Source organism: Ambystoma mexicanum, chromosome 8 (assembly GCF_040938575.1).
Source record: "Ambystoma mexicanum isolate Mex_15411 chromosome 8, UKY_AmexF1_1, whole genome shotgun sequence".
Taxonomy (NCBI): Eukaryota; Metazoa; Chordata; class Amphibia; order Caudata; family Ambystomatidae; genus Ambystoma; species Ambystoma mexicanum.
The window spans coordinates 53,849,372-53,865,829 of record NC_090929.1 but is presented as its reverse complement, the minus strand read 5'-3'; the positions used below and the strand labels follow the sequence as shown (position 1 = coordinate 53,865,829).

The 16,458-nt window shown below is 44.5% G+C and overlaps 1 protein-coding gene across 4 annotated transcripts in view; it reads right to left on the bottom strand.

Annotated features, from left to right (window-relative positions):
- Positions 1-1,507: 1,507 nt before the first annotated feature.
- The window catches only part of ABL1 (ABL proto-oncogene 1, non-receptor tyrosine kinase), a 783,695-nt gene continuing 768,744 nt past the window's right edge, over positions 1,508-16,458 (bottom strand). For all 4 annotated transcript variants that reach the window (XM_069609270.1, XM_069609271.1, XM_069609272.1 and 1 more), the window contains exon 11: positions 1,508-6,243. In XM_069609270.1, the coding sequence (XP_069465371.1) occupies positions 4,553-6,243 (1,691 nt within the window). In that variant the 3' untranslated portion in view covers positions 1,508-4,552. The remainder of the gene's footprint in view (positions 6,244-16,458) is intronic.

The window sequence follows — 16,458 nt, the reverse complement described above, 5'->3', positions numbered from 1 at the left end:
ACCAGACGTATACCCGGTGTTCGTCAATCCACAAACATTTGCATTCAAATTTATTGTCGACCTTTGATAGGCAGCATCTCCCAGAAACCCCAATGCACACTGATCTAGAATGTCGCACTTCAAATTTGATTTTCGATGAGTGGATTACTTGTGTCACCTGGTACTGTAACTACAGTACACATAGTTAATATCTTTGTTGTGTGCTATGATCATTTACGGTTTCCAGCTTCTTCCAACACTGTGTGTTTTAATGGATAGACTATAGTATTTTGACAGTGTAAAACACTTTGCAGTGGGACTCTGCCAACCATCAATAGTTCCTTTGTAAAATTCTTCTTGGCAAAGAAATGTTTTCTTTTCAGTAACTACACAGAGAATGGAGAATGTCACCAGTTTTCAGCCTGACATTGAAATTCATTCTTCCATTGGGGCCCCAATTGTGTCAAATTTAGAGCCTTTGTTTGAGCCTCCAAAGTGATCACAGGCTTTGTTTGGATTGTGTCATTTCGAACGTTGCATGCTTTGTTGTACCTTCACCCGATTGGTGTGTTAATTAGCAAGATCTTCTGTGATACACTGGATTTGGAACTGGTAATATTGGGCTAAAAGAGCCAGTGTCTATTTTCGGAGTCCCAGGTTCCAGTTCGTCATGGTATTCTTTAACAAACTGCTCAACTTCAGTGTTCAAATACTTGGCCTCTGCAGTCATCAACCACAGACAGGCCATGCCCAGATCGCATGCATAAGCAGTCCCTCGCTATGACATGCAGGTCTTCAATTTTCTGATCTTAAATCTCTCCTGCAAGCGGTTCATGGTAAATTGTATATCGTCTTGAGACTACCCAGCTCTTTCTTGTGTCTCGAAATGAGGACTCTAACAGAAACTGGCAGCTCTGTCTATGTCCATCTCTCCCACCTGCACCTGTGCAAGAGAGAAATGTCAATGTCATTTACAATGTCCACTGTGCATTGTAATGACACAATAAGGCACTGCATTTACTTTTAGACAATTAGTATCTTGAACTGAACAATGGCAGGCCACCACTCATCAAATTCTTTAATGTCATTTGTAAAGGTTGTTGCCGAGGCAAAGATTTGTTCTAAAATGGCTCCCCACAGAGGCACATTCTGGGTTCCTTTTTTGGGGCCAATTTACATGTTTAGATGTGACCTAATGCTATTCATGAAGGTTGCACACAGGATTACTTCAATGTTTTCATTTAATGATGCATAAACTAACGGGTCCTCGTCGATAACACCCCAGCATGACATTGAAGGTATTGCAAACATGCATATTTGAACATCCAAATTTAAATCAGAAAAACAAGCAACTATTCTGGACCCAACGATAGAACGCAAGTTTTCGAAGCCATGTAAATCTGCTAGAGAACCATGCTGCAAAACCAGCATTTTTCAGAGCAATGTGGAAACCAATGGTCGAGCACTTCCACGTCTTTGGAGCTTCGTATGCTTGGATGCGATGGACACAGATGAAAGACTGTGCTGAAACATTTTCATGTGGGTTTATTTAAAAAAAACATACTACAAGAACAATTAAGGAGAGAAAATGAGATTTGAAGCAATGCAGAAAAGATTTTTTTTAAAAAAAACAGGACAGGTGAACTTAATCTTGTGCAGGTCCCAAGATGTTAAGCAGGTGAAAAAAACGCAATTTACAAGAAACAAAAACTAACAATTAGAGCTATTTACAGAAGAAAGTTACAAAAGCTGTAAAATGTCTGTCACCATAGAAAAATGTAATCAAACGGAACACGTACCTTTGCAAAAAGAATCTGAAATCTTCAGAATTTTTAAAAGGCAGCTTGGGTTTAGTACATTTCTAGACATACATTTCCACTTTTTGTTCCCCACACATCAAAGTCTTTGAAGTCTGTACAGTGTGCAGGGGAAGTGCGTTTTAAACGGACAGGCATACTGTAGAGCACAGTGTCGAAGATGTGGAAGTTGCTGGAGAATCTGATTGCACAATCCTAGGGCACTGGTTTGGGCACGCGACTTCTGGTCACATCCCAATTGCTTTTGTGTCCCAAAGCAGAGTAATGTTCAGGAAAGCACACCCTGATATGTCGAACAAGATCTGCAGCAAAGGCGAGCAGGAGAAATCGTGCACCATGCAGGGAGTATTCATTCACTTGGGGTAAAGCACCTGGCCCGATTTCTAGAATGTCCACTATGAAGCCTGTATTTAAGGCCCCCGATTACATTGAAATGCTAAAACACAAATCCCTTAAGACAATTCCCCCAATATCCCTCTCCCAAGGATACTCTAGGGGACACTGCCACAGGATAAAACAGTAAACAACTCCCCCATGACTTCTCAGTAACATTACCACAGGATAACTCAGTCACACACAGGATGAAGAGATCCACTAGTGCAAAAGTGGTGAAAAGACCTTTGCTTCAAATCAGCTGCTTGCCCTACAGAAGGAAGGCTGCACCAAGTGTACCCGCGAGAGTATTCTTGCATAGAGCTTTTGCTACATGTGCCTTAGGACATTCAGAGGAGTCAGTGGCAAAGGTGCTGTGACCATCTGTTGCTGAGATACACTGGTTCTGCACACAGGAAGGCACAACGCACTTGAGCTCTTGCATCTTTGAATGAGGACCCATAATTTCGTCCCCACTGGGTGCCCATGAAGACCCTTTCTCTGCCTCTATTTTGCATAGTAGTACGGCACCGGATGCAGAGCCGAAATCCTGCAGCTCTGCATGGACGAAGGGAGGCTCGCACAAACTGCAGAACATTCCAGGTTTGTAATAGGGGGAAGGACTGATCCATCAAATATTCTTTGGGAGGATTATTTACCTTCTCTGCATCTCAAAAAAGTCGTCTAAACATATTGCTTCCGGTTACCCAATGAACAGGGGGTGGGCGGGCTAGTGTCTTTCATCATTGGAACTCGTGGGGCTCAACCGTATCAAACAGAGGTGAAATGATATTGAACACATAGCAAGGCATGTGCTAGGGATTATCGTAACCCACTACTTATGTATAGGTCTGTGGCAGTCTGTGCAGACTCATTAAGCACTACAGGAGATGAATCTAACATACCTATAGGGCACTCTTCCTAGACTGCCCACTGCCACTGGTGAGTCCTAATGGTAGTGAATAACTACAGACTCAGTGAGGTAACTGGTGGGTTTCTCTCTCGGGGATAGGTAGGCCTGGTTAAGATGCAAGACTAGCTAATGTCGCGTTCATTTTCACAGTAAGAATAATATCCTGCCTTGACAGTTTGGGGGCAGGACGGACATTATCAACTCCGTTCCAATTTCCCCTCATTTAGTCACACATTAAATACGGATCTGTACAACTAGGGAATGCTGCAAGACTATTCAAGGTGCCGCACTTAATCAGGGACTGTGGCCATTTTCACACCCTGCATGTTGCTCAATGATGGCAATAATGCCAAAACTATAAATAATTAACAGTTGAGAATCAAGAACCCCATTCCACAAACCGATTGTCTAGGAAATTCGCAAACAACTGCTTTCATGTCCTTTCCATGCATTGCTCTTTCTTTGAGTTGAAGGTTCGCAAATATGATCTACTCCCCGTCCTCCACAGACAGGTTGCTCATTTCGTGCATAGAGTATAGGGCAGAGACACCTGAAGTAAACCATACCCACGCAGTTGACGGCAATCACCAGGCCGCAGACCTCCGATTCTGGTTGATATTGCTGTAGAATACTGCCTCTATAGAGTACCCAGTGTCTGCCATGCAGTTTTTGCTCTAGTTCACAATCTACACCCATATTGATCCGGCTAGCACTTTCTAGACACTAGCTCTTAGTTCAAAGATGGGTGTGTTATACTGCCTCCGAGAGAGTGTTGAAATGCTTAAGGGCATGTCATTGCTTCAGCATTGGAATATTCCACTGATTCGCGTGCTGGATTGAAGACTTCAGTGCCATATGAGGAAATGCTACTTAGGCCTTGCCTCATTCCAGAGAAGTATCTGATCAAACATGTGAAATCGTTTCAGAAACAATTGCTTAAGAACTCTTAATCCACTCCTCGCAGAGGTGCCAACCCAAAAAACATGAGACCACTAGCTGGAGCTCCAAGTTCTCTTTGGTGGGACTAGCAGTGCTGCTGATCTGGAGTCAATCTTCTCTACTCACTGTAGAGTATGTAACCATGAAATGCTTACAGCTGTAGAGTATGTAACCATGAAATGCATACAGCTGTAGAGTATGTAACCATGAAATGCATACAGGGAGGTTACTTCCTTCACTTAAGCATTTAACCATTGCCATCACTTCCTAGGCAAATGTTGCCATCAAAAATGAGTATTTACAATGTGCCTAATCCATTTGTTTCTACGTGTAGTGGAAGCTCTCAATCGAATACATTGTGGCAAGTTAAGAATGAGGGAGATCTTCACTCAAGGTTATAAAGACAGGGTCTGTGTACACATTCCCTTTGCCTGAATCATTGCACTGGGAGATGGCACTCAGCCGGTTCACGGCTTTAGCACGTTTCCGGCAGCACAAAGCAATTCTTTGGACCCAGGGGAAGTGCCAAGCGCTACCTCTGCACTATATCGCTGATCTCCTTTACAGACGACAGGAGCTTGCTGAAGTCCTGCGTGGCAGCAGGCCCGCTGGCGGCTGTGGCCGGACAGATCTGCAGCTCCCGTAGGCTATTCTCCAGCTTGTTGATGGCCTCTCTGAAGGCAAACTTGTTCCTCATCTGCTGGATGGAGTCCACATAGCTGACACAGAAGGTGTAGAGGTTTTTTCCCGCCTCTAGGACAGAACTATGGCTGGCCGTCTGCTCAGAGTTTTTGGTGATGGCTACCCGGAGTACCTCACTACTTTCCAGCACAACTTCCTTGGTGACTGTGCCACTGGCAATCCTCTCTGGCGGCTGGCGAGTTTTTCGGAGAGATGCACGGGCAGGAATGTGAGCGATGAAGGCAGTGGAGGACAGCAGTTCCCCACCTGTGTTAGCGGATGTTGAAAAAGAGGATGAGGTCATGCCCGATGGTGCTGCTGTGGTTGGTGCTGCCTTGCTGGAGGGCTGGTGCTTTGATACAGAGGGAAGAAGGGGTCGCTTAAAACACTCACCTGTCGGGGAGGATTTGGTATTATCACTGCCTGGAGTGTCCGAAACTTGAGGCAACTGTTTGTGTTTTGTGCTTGGCACTATGTCCCCTGCCACCTCATGACTCGGACTGTGTAAAGGCTTGCCCGATTTACCTCCAGAGGCCACAGAGGATGATGACTGAAGGGGGGAAGCCCTGAATTTTGAGGCTTTTACCTTGTCCTTTGCAGGTGGCTCACAAGTCTGTTTAAGTCTCCTTAGCCTCGATTCCTCCACTAGTGGCTTAACAGTACATGGGCCCACATTGGGGTTCTGTTTTGTGCTTGGTGTTGAGTCTGATGGTGCTATAGGAACCACTGCACTGGATTTGACAGCATCGTCTTTCTGGGTCTGTGTGGAAGGGGAAGCTGTGGCCTGTCGGCGCCCAAGCCTGGGGGTCAAGCAGGGTGGACTCGATGCAGGGCTATGCTCTGTATCTTTAAAAACCTCATCAGATGCTTCTTCATTTTTCTTTAGGAGCCGGGGAGGGGGTGTTGCGATTCCTCGTAAATTTGGGTCCGCCTTGGTTTCATTGGCTCTTTTACGGGGTAAGGCTGGCTTTTCAGTTTTATGGCCGCCAAATGTGGAAGAGTCAAAAAGTCGCCCAATGGATTGTGGGTCACGGGGCAAGGTTACAGATTTCCACTCAGTATCTTTGGCTCCATGAGGCACGCAGGAGGCAGAGCAGGACCTCAGGAAGCGACGGGTCGAATTTAAGCTGCTTTCATCCTCGTTGGTCGTCTGCCTACTGGCTGCAGTACTGGTTTTCTTCCACACATGGGGTGATCTGAACCCTGAATTACCTCCAACAACCCCATTAGTTACTGCCAATCCGTTGCTTGGGTCCTGTAACTTTAAGGACTCTAGAGGCATCCCTGCAGGGTCCAGGCACGTTGCATTGCTATGGTCGCGTGCCTCGTCTTCACTTTTGAGCACAGTGGTGTGGCTCTCTATTTCACGGAAGGAGCTGCTGCGCTTTGGAGGAGTGGGTGCCTTCTTTTTCTTATTTTTTCTCAGGGCACCGAAGATGTTGCTTTTCTTGTCCTTCGGGATTAGGCGCTCGTCTTCATCCACAGCCAAGCGTTCCTTGCGTGGAAGCAAAGGGGAGACCGAAGGCTCATGGTCTGGAAGATCTGGGAAAACAAAAAGGTCAAAAGGTTGTTAAAAAATTAGCCGATGACTCCAGCTAAAAGTATAAAAAGTTTCAACCCATGGTACAATTGCACCTACATAGCAATAACATTAACAATTTATAAAGGACAAAGCCAACCTTGTAGCAAAATATTAGTTAGACTGAATGAAAATGAAAGCCCATCTAAATACATGATACCCTCATCACTAGGTAATAGCACTGTTGCAAGCTGTGTTCAACATGAGGCAAAGTCTCCAGCTGGTGAGCTATCAACGCAGGGAGCACGTAAGCCGCTTGTAGTTTCTGCTGAATACCAGAGGCAAGCCCTTGATGTGCACTCAAAAAATATATTCTTTATGCAAATAACCTATGAAGAACTAAATACAATGTTGACATGTTTCATTACAGATTTTACGATTCCAATCATATTGCTGAATAACAATGTACACAACCATCAAGTAACAATTTGAAACATAATTCAGCCTAAATAACAATATACACAACTATCTAGCCATCAACAGTGAACCACAATGCAGCCAATACTGGGTTTGCACTCATCTGTGCTTTCTCAAAGCTCTCTCAAGGCTCAATAGGTTTCTGTTGGAAATCAGTTTTCAATATCCATCATTTTCTTTTTCATCAATTAATTCATGGCCTGTTTCCCTAAGCTCATCTCACATCAATCATTCACTAGTCATTCCAAATTGAACTAATTTCTTACGTCTATTTGGCTTAATCAACCCCACATAGTGGTTTCAAAGCCCCATTCCGGGTCCTGTAAAGAGCGATTCATCCTTGGCACTCACGCAAATGAATACCTCCTGGCGGAAAATCTATCTCCTTGTCAAATGATTACAGGTGCTTCATTACCAAAGAATCTGTTCACTCCTGACAAGGTCACATAAGGTACTGCAAGGAGTGTCAATTCCTTCGCAACAATCTCACCAGGCTTTCAGAAGTAGAGTCCACCTCCTACCAGAGCGCAAACAATCTGAACAGAGGCTCATAAGTTATCTGCAAAGGGTCTAAAATCAAGCAAACCTTCGCGACTTGCTCAAGCAAGCAAAGAACAGACAACCGTACTAACACTACAGGCCCATATCAAATGTATCTCACCAAGCAAAAATCCTGGTGTGCCATGTATACAAAGAAATCCTCTACCATGTGAAATCAAAGGAGCACACAGCCTTTAGACCAATGAGAGGAATAGAATCAGCACTCCTATCCATCTGGGATGGTCTGAAAATGAATTCAACAATAATAGATCCCCACGTTTACTTGACATTGGCAGCCTTCAACACCATCAGCCACACAACCTTAAACAGACTACAAGAATCTGGCATTCACAAATCTACACTGCAATTAATAAAATCCTTCCTCTGACAGAACCAAAACAAGATCACCTCACGAACAAGAACCATCAAAGGAGCGGCCCCACAAGGAGCAAGTCGAACACCACTTCTATTCAACATTTACATGTAACCCTGCATCACATCTACTAATAAAAAACGGTGTGTGCAGTGTGTCATGTCTCAAGTTACGCTGTTGGACTCGAGCTAACGTGGTGAAGTCTCGCTACCATCCTAAGACCTGCCTGGAGGTGGACCTTTCATAAAAAAACTCACTGGCATCGTGGAGCATGCAGTGTGTGTCTTGTGTCTGCAAGCTACGCTGTTCGACTCAAGCCAACGTGGTGAAGTCTCTCTACCATCCCCAACTGCTGCCTGGAGGCAAAACTTTCATACAAAAACTCACTGGCAGCACGTGCGGTGGTGTCTCGTTTCTCCGGCAGAGCTGGAGCAGTCATCTAGTTGTCACCTTGGGGGAACCGATCCCTGACACCTCAACGGATGTCACCGGAAGGCCTGCGCACAAGCCAGCAGTCGAGACTGCAGGAGGTCTACCCAACAAATGCATCTAAGGTGAGTAAGCTGCAGCAAATTGACCATGAGTCCCCAGATCTCCCAACCTCATTGGTTTCTCCAACTCCACCGGTCAGTGACAAACAGGCTGATAACGTACCTAAGGCTACCGCAGAAGCCAAACAAGGCATTGTCCTTGAATGAAACCCGGGAAACAAGGGGAGGAGCCTCAACAGTGGTAAGCAGGGCCACGGGGCCGATTCAGGCTTTACCGGAAACCGTTGACCTGCCCTCTCCGATGCCGCCTGTGTTTACGGTGCAAGCTCAGCCCTGTTTGGCAACTATGACTGCGGGTGCGGACATTAGCACCTTAACAGGAACCTTGACTCCTTCAATGGAGGGATTACCAAAAAAAAAAAAACACTGATGTCTAGGGAGTATAGTTCAGGGGCAACGCGCTCGCCATGAAAGCAAGACGATGTGAAGCAACACAGGTTCGAAGCCAGGGCCCACGCTTAGAAACCGATGGGTATTCAGCACGTTATAAATAACCAATTCCAATTACCGATATTGGAACTTCGGTCACCTGACTGCCATAACCCTTGTGGAATAAATGAAATCCATCCCCCAACCTCTACAGCATGTTTATCCGGCGACATCGAGCACTTGTACACAAATTGCGAGTCATAAATAGATGACATCAACAGGACGCTTGGCCTTATGCCCCGCCCAGAATCACTCTTGTGCTCGAGTCACTGTCTGGCACCCCGGAAGTTCCAGGAATACGCCGGTCAAACTTGTTTCAGCTTAAAAGTGCCCTGATAATGGAAGGAAACTCATCTATGTCACAGCAGATCTCTGCCTCAGTCTTTCTACCTGGTGATATGGATAGTGGGCTGGATCCCCGCATGAAAGCAATTACTCATGGATCTTTAGCTTCCCTTTCTGATGCAGAAATCCTACAAATGCAGAATGTTATGGCTGCCCTTACAATGTTCCTGGTGCCTTTCTCCAAGTTATAGGAGTCACCAAATTACTCCATAATGGACCAAGCCACGCTCCTGGCTATGATTCACTCAAAACTAATCTACATGGAAAATTTACCCAACGTTGTCCATAAAAGACTAGATAATGAGGCTCGAACTTCAATGGCATGGGAAAATAGACTGACTTGGCTGGGCGCGAGGAAGGGGTCAAGAACACATTAATGGCGGCCTTGCTGGAAGATTGCAACTGGATGCGGTCCTTCCACAAATTCACAACATCTTGCAATTGAATGATGGAGAATGGTGGTACCTCGCACCAACGGATACCCGCTGCCCCAGGTACATCTAAACTAACAGGAAGATCAAACATGGAAGTAACTATACCAACCCTGGAATCATCCGCGATGGGGCCCCCTCCAGCCAATGATAAATCTCCTGAAGACCCCCAGCCGGTCAGCAATGGAGGGTTGCCGCTATACTCGCAAGTCAGGGCAGCGGGTACTTTCCCAACATTGGTCCACTCAGATTCATCAAACTCCCTGATAACGATCTCCCCGGAGCCCGTCTCCATATTCAAGAAACCGGATCAATTGCTCCCAGGTAAGATAAACCCTAAGCCTGAACCCTATTCCCCCCCCCCCCAAAAAAAAAAAATCTAAAACCTGTGGCTAAACCCAAATCCAATGGATCGAGAGCCTTCTTGAGAAATCTAAAGACTCCTCCTAAAAGCCCACAGAGCACTACAAAAAACACAGACCCTTGTCAAGTCCAGTCCCCCCTTGTTACAAGATCGTTGGTGCCAAGTTTGCTCCTGGTCTCTGAATTACCTGACAAAGGGGCTACTTCATCATTGATTGACACAGGAATAACAGATCTATTAGAGGCTGTCAGCACCTATGAAGAGGATGGATCATGGGAAGCCCAGGAGTGTGCGATCGATAGGCCCATACCGCACGACGGCAGGGTACCCCATGAAGAGTAGCATTATGGCAACGCAGAGACAAAAACAGACATTTTTCTAACACTGAAACAAAAAAGACATGCCATAAATGCAAAACTGAAAATTGCAAACAATGCGAGGGCACCCCCCAAACACAGACAAAATTAGAGATTAGTGCCATTATTCTGACCAGATACAATGAACAGGCCAAGAAGGGGAATCTGCTTATGTTGGAGGCATATATTACCAGCAAATGATAAATTAATCCTAAATAGGAGAAACGTCTTGAAACTTACATCATACCCCTAAACTGTGATCCATTCATTCAGATGACATTAGGGTAGTTCAATTTGTTAATGAACTAAGAACGGACTGGGTCATTTTACATTTGAACTCAGCAGTGATCAAATCAACTTTAATGGAGGTTGGGCTGGACTTGTTGCCCGTGGGCTGTGAGCTAACGGATTATACGGATGTTACAGGATTTGGTCGACCGCTATTTCGGTTGTTAATTGAGACCTTTTGGGACCTGATAAAAGGTTAAAAGATCATGCCTGAGATTCCAACTAGCTTAAACGGGAAGGCGCTCGACACCCCCCACAATATGTTCCCTTGAACGTGAAAATCTGGGGCGTAATATTGGCCTACCAAGTCAAGCCAGAGGGTGAAAGACGGAGGGGCTCACCCACTCCATTGCCGACCTACAAGATTGGTCATGGCTACCCGGTGCCTTGAAACCTTCTGGTATCCATTAGAGACAGGACCCTCACCCTTTGGGTGATCTTCGTATTAGCTCGTGGGACTCTAGAGGCGTTGTTCATTTGTTTAATAGCAATGAGCAAAGTATGGGTCTATTTGACATCTTGTGCCTGCAGGAGACTTGGTTAAGAAAGAATCCGTATTGTGACAGTTTCAAGTGTTATTCAAATCCGGCACAAAAGGGACTGACGGGTAGACCATACTCAGGACTTTGACCCCCTTTAGGCAATGGGTTTTCTGTCCAGGGAAATTATCGCTCTAACATTTGTGCACAAACATTGATTTGGGGGAAGAAAAAATAAGAAGACAAGGGCACAAAAGGCACCATCTTTGTGGTTTTCAGCCTTTACTGGAACACGGCAATATTTAATGAGGATGTTTTTATTGATTTTATGACTAAGCTGCTGGATGAATGTCTCACTACATAAACTAATCCAAATATAGTTGTGTGTGGCGATTTAAACAAACTCTTAGATGGGGAGGGACACTTGGCTTCCAAAAATGCGCTAACAAAGCGCCAGAGGCTGGGTACAAGAGACCTCAATGCGTGGGCTTCACATGTTGAATGGAGTCACGAAAGGAGACTCCCCGGCAGTGTGTAGGTGGGGTAGGGGCAATTGGAGGGCATGCTTAGATTACGGTTTGGTATCACTTAACATCTTGTGCTCTGTGACCCAAATGACTGAAACCAATGCTTTCTAGAGATCATGAACTAGATGTGAAATGTGCAGGAACCCCGTCTCTCCCCGGGATGTCATCACAGCTGGATGTGGAAACTATGCAGGGAGAAAACAGACTCATTTTTAGACCTGGGTCTGTTCAATCGTTCATGTCAAAGCTGGGTATACATTTGGTGAAAGGCACTTCTGAAGTGGAATATGCATGGATTCTGAAAGACTTTAGTAGAAAATCCCCCCCCCCCCCCCCCCATAAGGTGAAATTCAAGCACCTGCACGAATACAACAGTTTAGTGGCAGAGGCTAAGAAACTCCTCCGTTCTGACGTGAGGAAATTAAAGAGATGAAGTTGTGAGGGTTGGGAAGGCCTCATTAAAAAGCGCAAACAAAGTTTAGGAATTGCCAGATTACATCAAGGGGCTTAATAGCTCAGCGGGATGTGGAAGCCATGTTAAAAACACCCTGCAAATCTAACACTAGATCCCTATGGGACTTGATAAACAACAATGGCAACTTTCAATTTGCACTGCAGTTAACCTCAGTATCCGAAAGTGACTGAACTTCACACTTTTCTAAGCTTTTTGCGGATTGTAATCTTGTGCCTGGTATAATAAATCCAACATCGACCTCTGTATGGTCTATAGTTTGATGTGGAGGTCATTGCATCAAGGCTCAGGGGATCGAGCTCCCACCGTGCACCTGGTCCCGATGGCTTGACCAACTTCCTGCTAAATAAGGCTGTGGAGCCCTGGGCAGAGTTCATCTTTATGGTCCTCGCACAGGTTGTAACTATGCCTACGATTCCCAGATCTTGGCGGACTGCTAGTATAGTACCCATCTTTTAAAAAGGGAATGAGGGAAGACCCTAGAAATTGAGGCCCATCGCCCTTTTGGATATCATGGACAAGATCTTTGCTTCACTTGTATTGCAGGATTTGAATATCTGGGCCTAGAATTCGAGGCACTTAAACTCCAAACAGGCAGGGTATGTAAAGGGGGTGGGTACCAACCTAAATATTTTTTTGCTAAACCTCCTGAAGATTAATGCAAATAGGACCAAGTATAGCTGCTATCTGGTCTTCATCGATTTAGAGCAGGCTTTTGATAGTGTTAATATAGAGCATCTTTGGGCCAAAACCCTACAGCTGGGCCTGCCCTCCAGCCCTGGTAGACGCCATTATAGCCTTATACTCCCAACACCTCAGGTAAGACTTGCAAGAAGTGGTATAATGACTAATGAAATCAAGACTTCTAAAGAAATAAAACAGGGATGCCCTTTGGCTCTGATTTACGCGAGTCACGGGAGCTTATTTCAGCTTTCCCAGCGAAACTTCAAGGTATACCTGTTCCATGGGTTTTATATGCAGATGCTTTGGTCCTCATCGACCAAACACTAGTAGGTCTTCAGCGAAGACCAACCCAAATGATGAATTATACAGCATCTAATAACCTTAGAGTTAACATTAGGAAATCCAGCATTTTAGTTTTAATATCAACCAATAAAGGATTGGCAAAGAGAAAGGGCTACCAGTGGTCACCTCGATGATCTATCTGGGGATATTGATTAATCGGAATATAAGTGAGAGCCTGGTATCTAATTTTGAGGACAATAATGAAAAGACTCGCAGCACAAGGTCTAGCCCTGCACAAACTCAATGGTAAATTTACACTTACCCTGGTGGTGACCTCTTATAAGCAGAAAGTGATCCCGATTTTGCCATATGGGGCAGAAGCTCTGTTCAATCCTTCATGGGAAGTTAGGGCGCTATTGGAAGGGTACTTTTGGAGGACAGTATGACCCTCCCAAAGTCCTTATCAACCAGCATTATATGATATGAACTCTGGTTCCAATCAATGGAATTTATTGCTAGGTGGAAGTTGATTACTTTTTTTAGGAAATGCGTCATGTTGGATGTTCTCCCCCCTTTCGGGGTCTTGGGAAATGTGCTCAACAGAACTGGTTGATATAAAAATGGGCAAAAAAATATACAGATTGTCTAGAGCATCTACATGTATCGTTAGAGGTCTTACTAACAAACCCTGATAAGGTGAAGACCAAATTAAAGTTTCAAGATTGGATTGATACATTGGCTAGCAAATCCAAATATAAACTCTCGCTAGATCTACTTTTTGAAGCGGGAGTAGTGATCAGATGCCTGCATATTTGACCAAATTTCCATCACCCTTCTACTGGGATCTATTCATGAGACTGCTGTTAAACATCCTACCTACAGGAGAAGTGCAACATCTAAGGAAACAGATTCCAACTCCGGTGTGTAGATTTTGTGGGCTGGGAAGTATTCCTGATCTCTTGTTCAGTAGAGATAAGAACAAGATACTTAGTAGACTTTGTTAACAATCTAAGTGCCCAAGAGTGATGGGAAAGGTTCCTAATTGGGGGGGAATTGCAGTCTTGTCATTGCTGCCATGAGGTTCATGCAAGAAATATTGTCTCTGTAGTAGGGGCTGATGAAGGGTAGAGAGTGGATTGACTAAGGGAGATGGGGAAACATGATGAAATTATTTTTATCATATTTGCTGTACTGTGTTATGGCTGTAAGTAGATATAAACAACAAAAACATAGATTAACATGTTACACCAATGTGTATGGCACTCAATTTTCAACATGACAACAGATACAGAACCAAATAACTCCCTTGCTCGCTGCCTCACAGATGAAAGTCTGGATGATCAACAACCTGAAGCTAAATCCAAACTAAACAGAAATCAGGATCACCCCCACTCAGTAGTGGACAGAAACCTCAACAGTGATAACAAAACATTGGTATCTTCATGGACAGTAGACACTCACTAGAACCACAAGTGAATGCCATAATACGGAAATGCTTCCACCAACTACATTCAATCAGAAGCATCAATTCATACCGTATCATCCCACACAGAACCTTTGCCATCATTTTGCTATTATTGTCAAGAAACTACTATGCAAACAGCATATTTCTAGGTATGCAGGACTACTTCACAAAGAAAATACAACTCATTGCCAGACTAAATAGAAGGGAACACTTGACCCCAGCTCTGACAAACCTCCACTGATTACTTACTGGTGAAGAAAATCGTACCTTTAGAGCACTTTGCAATGCATAAAGATCACTGTATGGACAGGGAGCACATTTTTTACAATCTAAACTCAAGTCACCCACTACCAACCAACTAGATCTAGCAAAGACATATTCCCCGAATCCAGGAGCAATGAGAAAAGCAAACACTGAGGCACAGCTTTCTCCACCATCATAGCAAAACTGTCCTCAAAGAAATCTGTACTACAGCAGACCACCTGGCGTTCAGAAAACTGTTGAAATCCTGGATTTTCCATAAACCGCGATTGAGAACTACAACACAGCAGGAGAGAAACACTTCAGCGCACTGCCACAAAATCAGAACCTGATACCCCATTCACCAAACACTGCATTGGATTGACCACAATGGCCAAATACTCAAAAATAAACAACCTGACAGACACCAAATCACTGTAGGTAAATAAAATCGGGATAGCATGTCAATAAGGGACAACCCCTCCAGCACCACCACCAGAGGATTTGGGAACTACATGAATATTAAGGAAAGACAAAACTGATCCCTCTATCAAAAAAGCTTCCACACCACCAAGACCAATGAGAAAGGAAAGTATGCCTAACCAACTTTGCTCAAAAACCACATGCAAAGACCTCAACCTAACAACTTTGTTTCATCCACCCTCACTCAACACATGATCACAAACTCGCAAAAAATAATGGTTAAACAAAACCCTCAACCCACACCAATATAGTCTCAACACTACATCTTTCCAATCATCCTGTAGACTGGCCAAAAAACACAAAGCCTCCCCAGGACTCCCATTGAGTCAGACTGTCTCATCTGGAACGGGTTGCAAATCACAATCGACTTAGAAAACACATCGACAAAGATGCCAGTCGTTTCTGGTTTTACACACACCAGCAGATCTGGACTTTTCACTTTATTCCTTAAACGTTCACCCCCACAGCCCCCCATTTTTGCATTACAGGTCCACCTAAGTGCCTGCAGACCATGAAAATGGAAGTGGTGCACAGTACAAAATCCCACCAACATGAAGACAAATGAGACCGTAACATTATCAGTGGCAAGTCTGGTCCCGGAGTCTGCATCGGCTCATAGTATCAGGGTAGTATAAGAAGCATAAGAGACATCAAAGCAAGGATAGAAGCTAAAAGAAATCCCCTAGATTCAAACAACAAAAACATGTCCTCTCTAGTACACATTCACAAGTAACCACAGATCAACCAGTTTTAGTTTTGAGAAGAGACCTCATCACCACATCAGCCCTGGAGGATTTTGATGGACTGTCAAGAATGAAAGCACAAGATTCTGTGTGTCCAACATTTACCCCCTTAGACTGAAGAATATGACCACAGCTATTTGTTTGGCTCCACTGCTGGGATACCACCATCCTCTCCTCAAACAGTCACCTGTCAGTCTCCTCTTTTGTATAGAAAAGGACAAGTAACAAGGGATGCGTTCTTTTACATTTATCAATGCTCTTGCCTGCAAAGAATCCATTTGAAGACCTGTATTCTGCTATATGAACTATGCCGGCAGGGCCTTCTTCCTCTCAATTTCAACATGAAAGATTGTGTTGCAAGACATTTCCAGTTGACCGAAACATGTGTTAACAGGACAATTCCTAGACAGCTGTGGCACAAAATCAAAGACTGCTTGGACAGTCCATAGGGCATTGAACCTGTTTCTGCTCGCCCTCCAGCGCTTCATAAGGATGCTCTAACGGTACAGTTGGTTCCAAAATGTCCCATACTGGTGAAAACACCTAGGGGGGATATAGATATTGGCACCAATTCTCAATTGACTGTCTCCATCTGGAAACGGATCACATGTGGGTTACGAATCACAATCCACACTTTCCTTCTCTGCCCACATCGCTAATGTCTCTAAAAAGTCAAACTTTGTACTGCACCTCCTCAGAGGTACTCTGC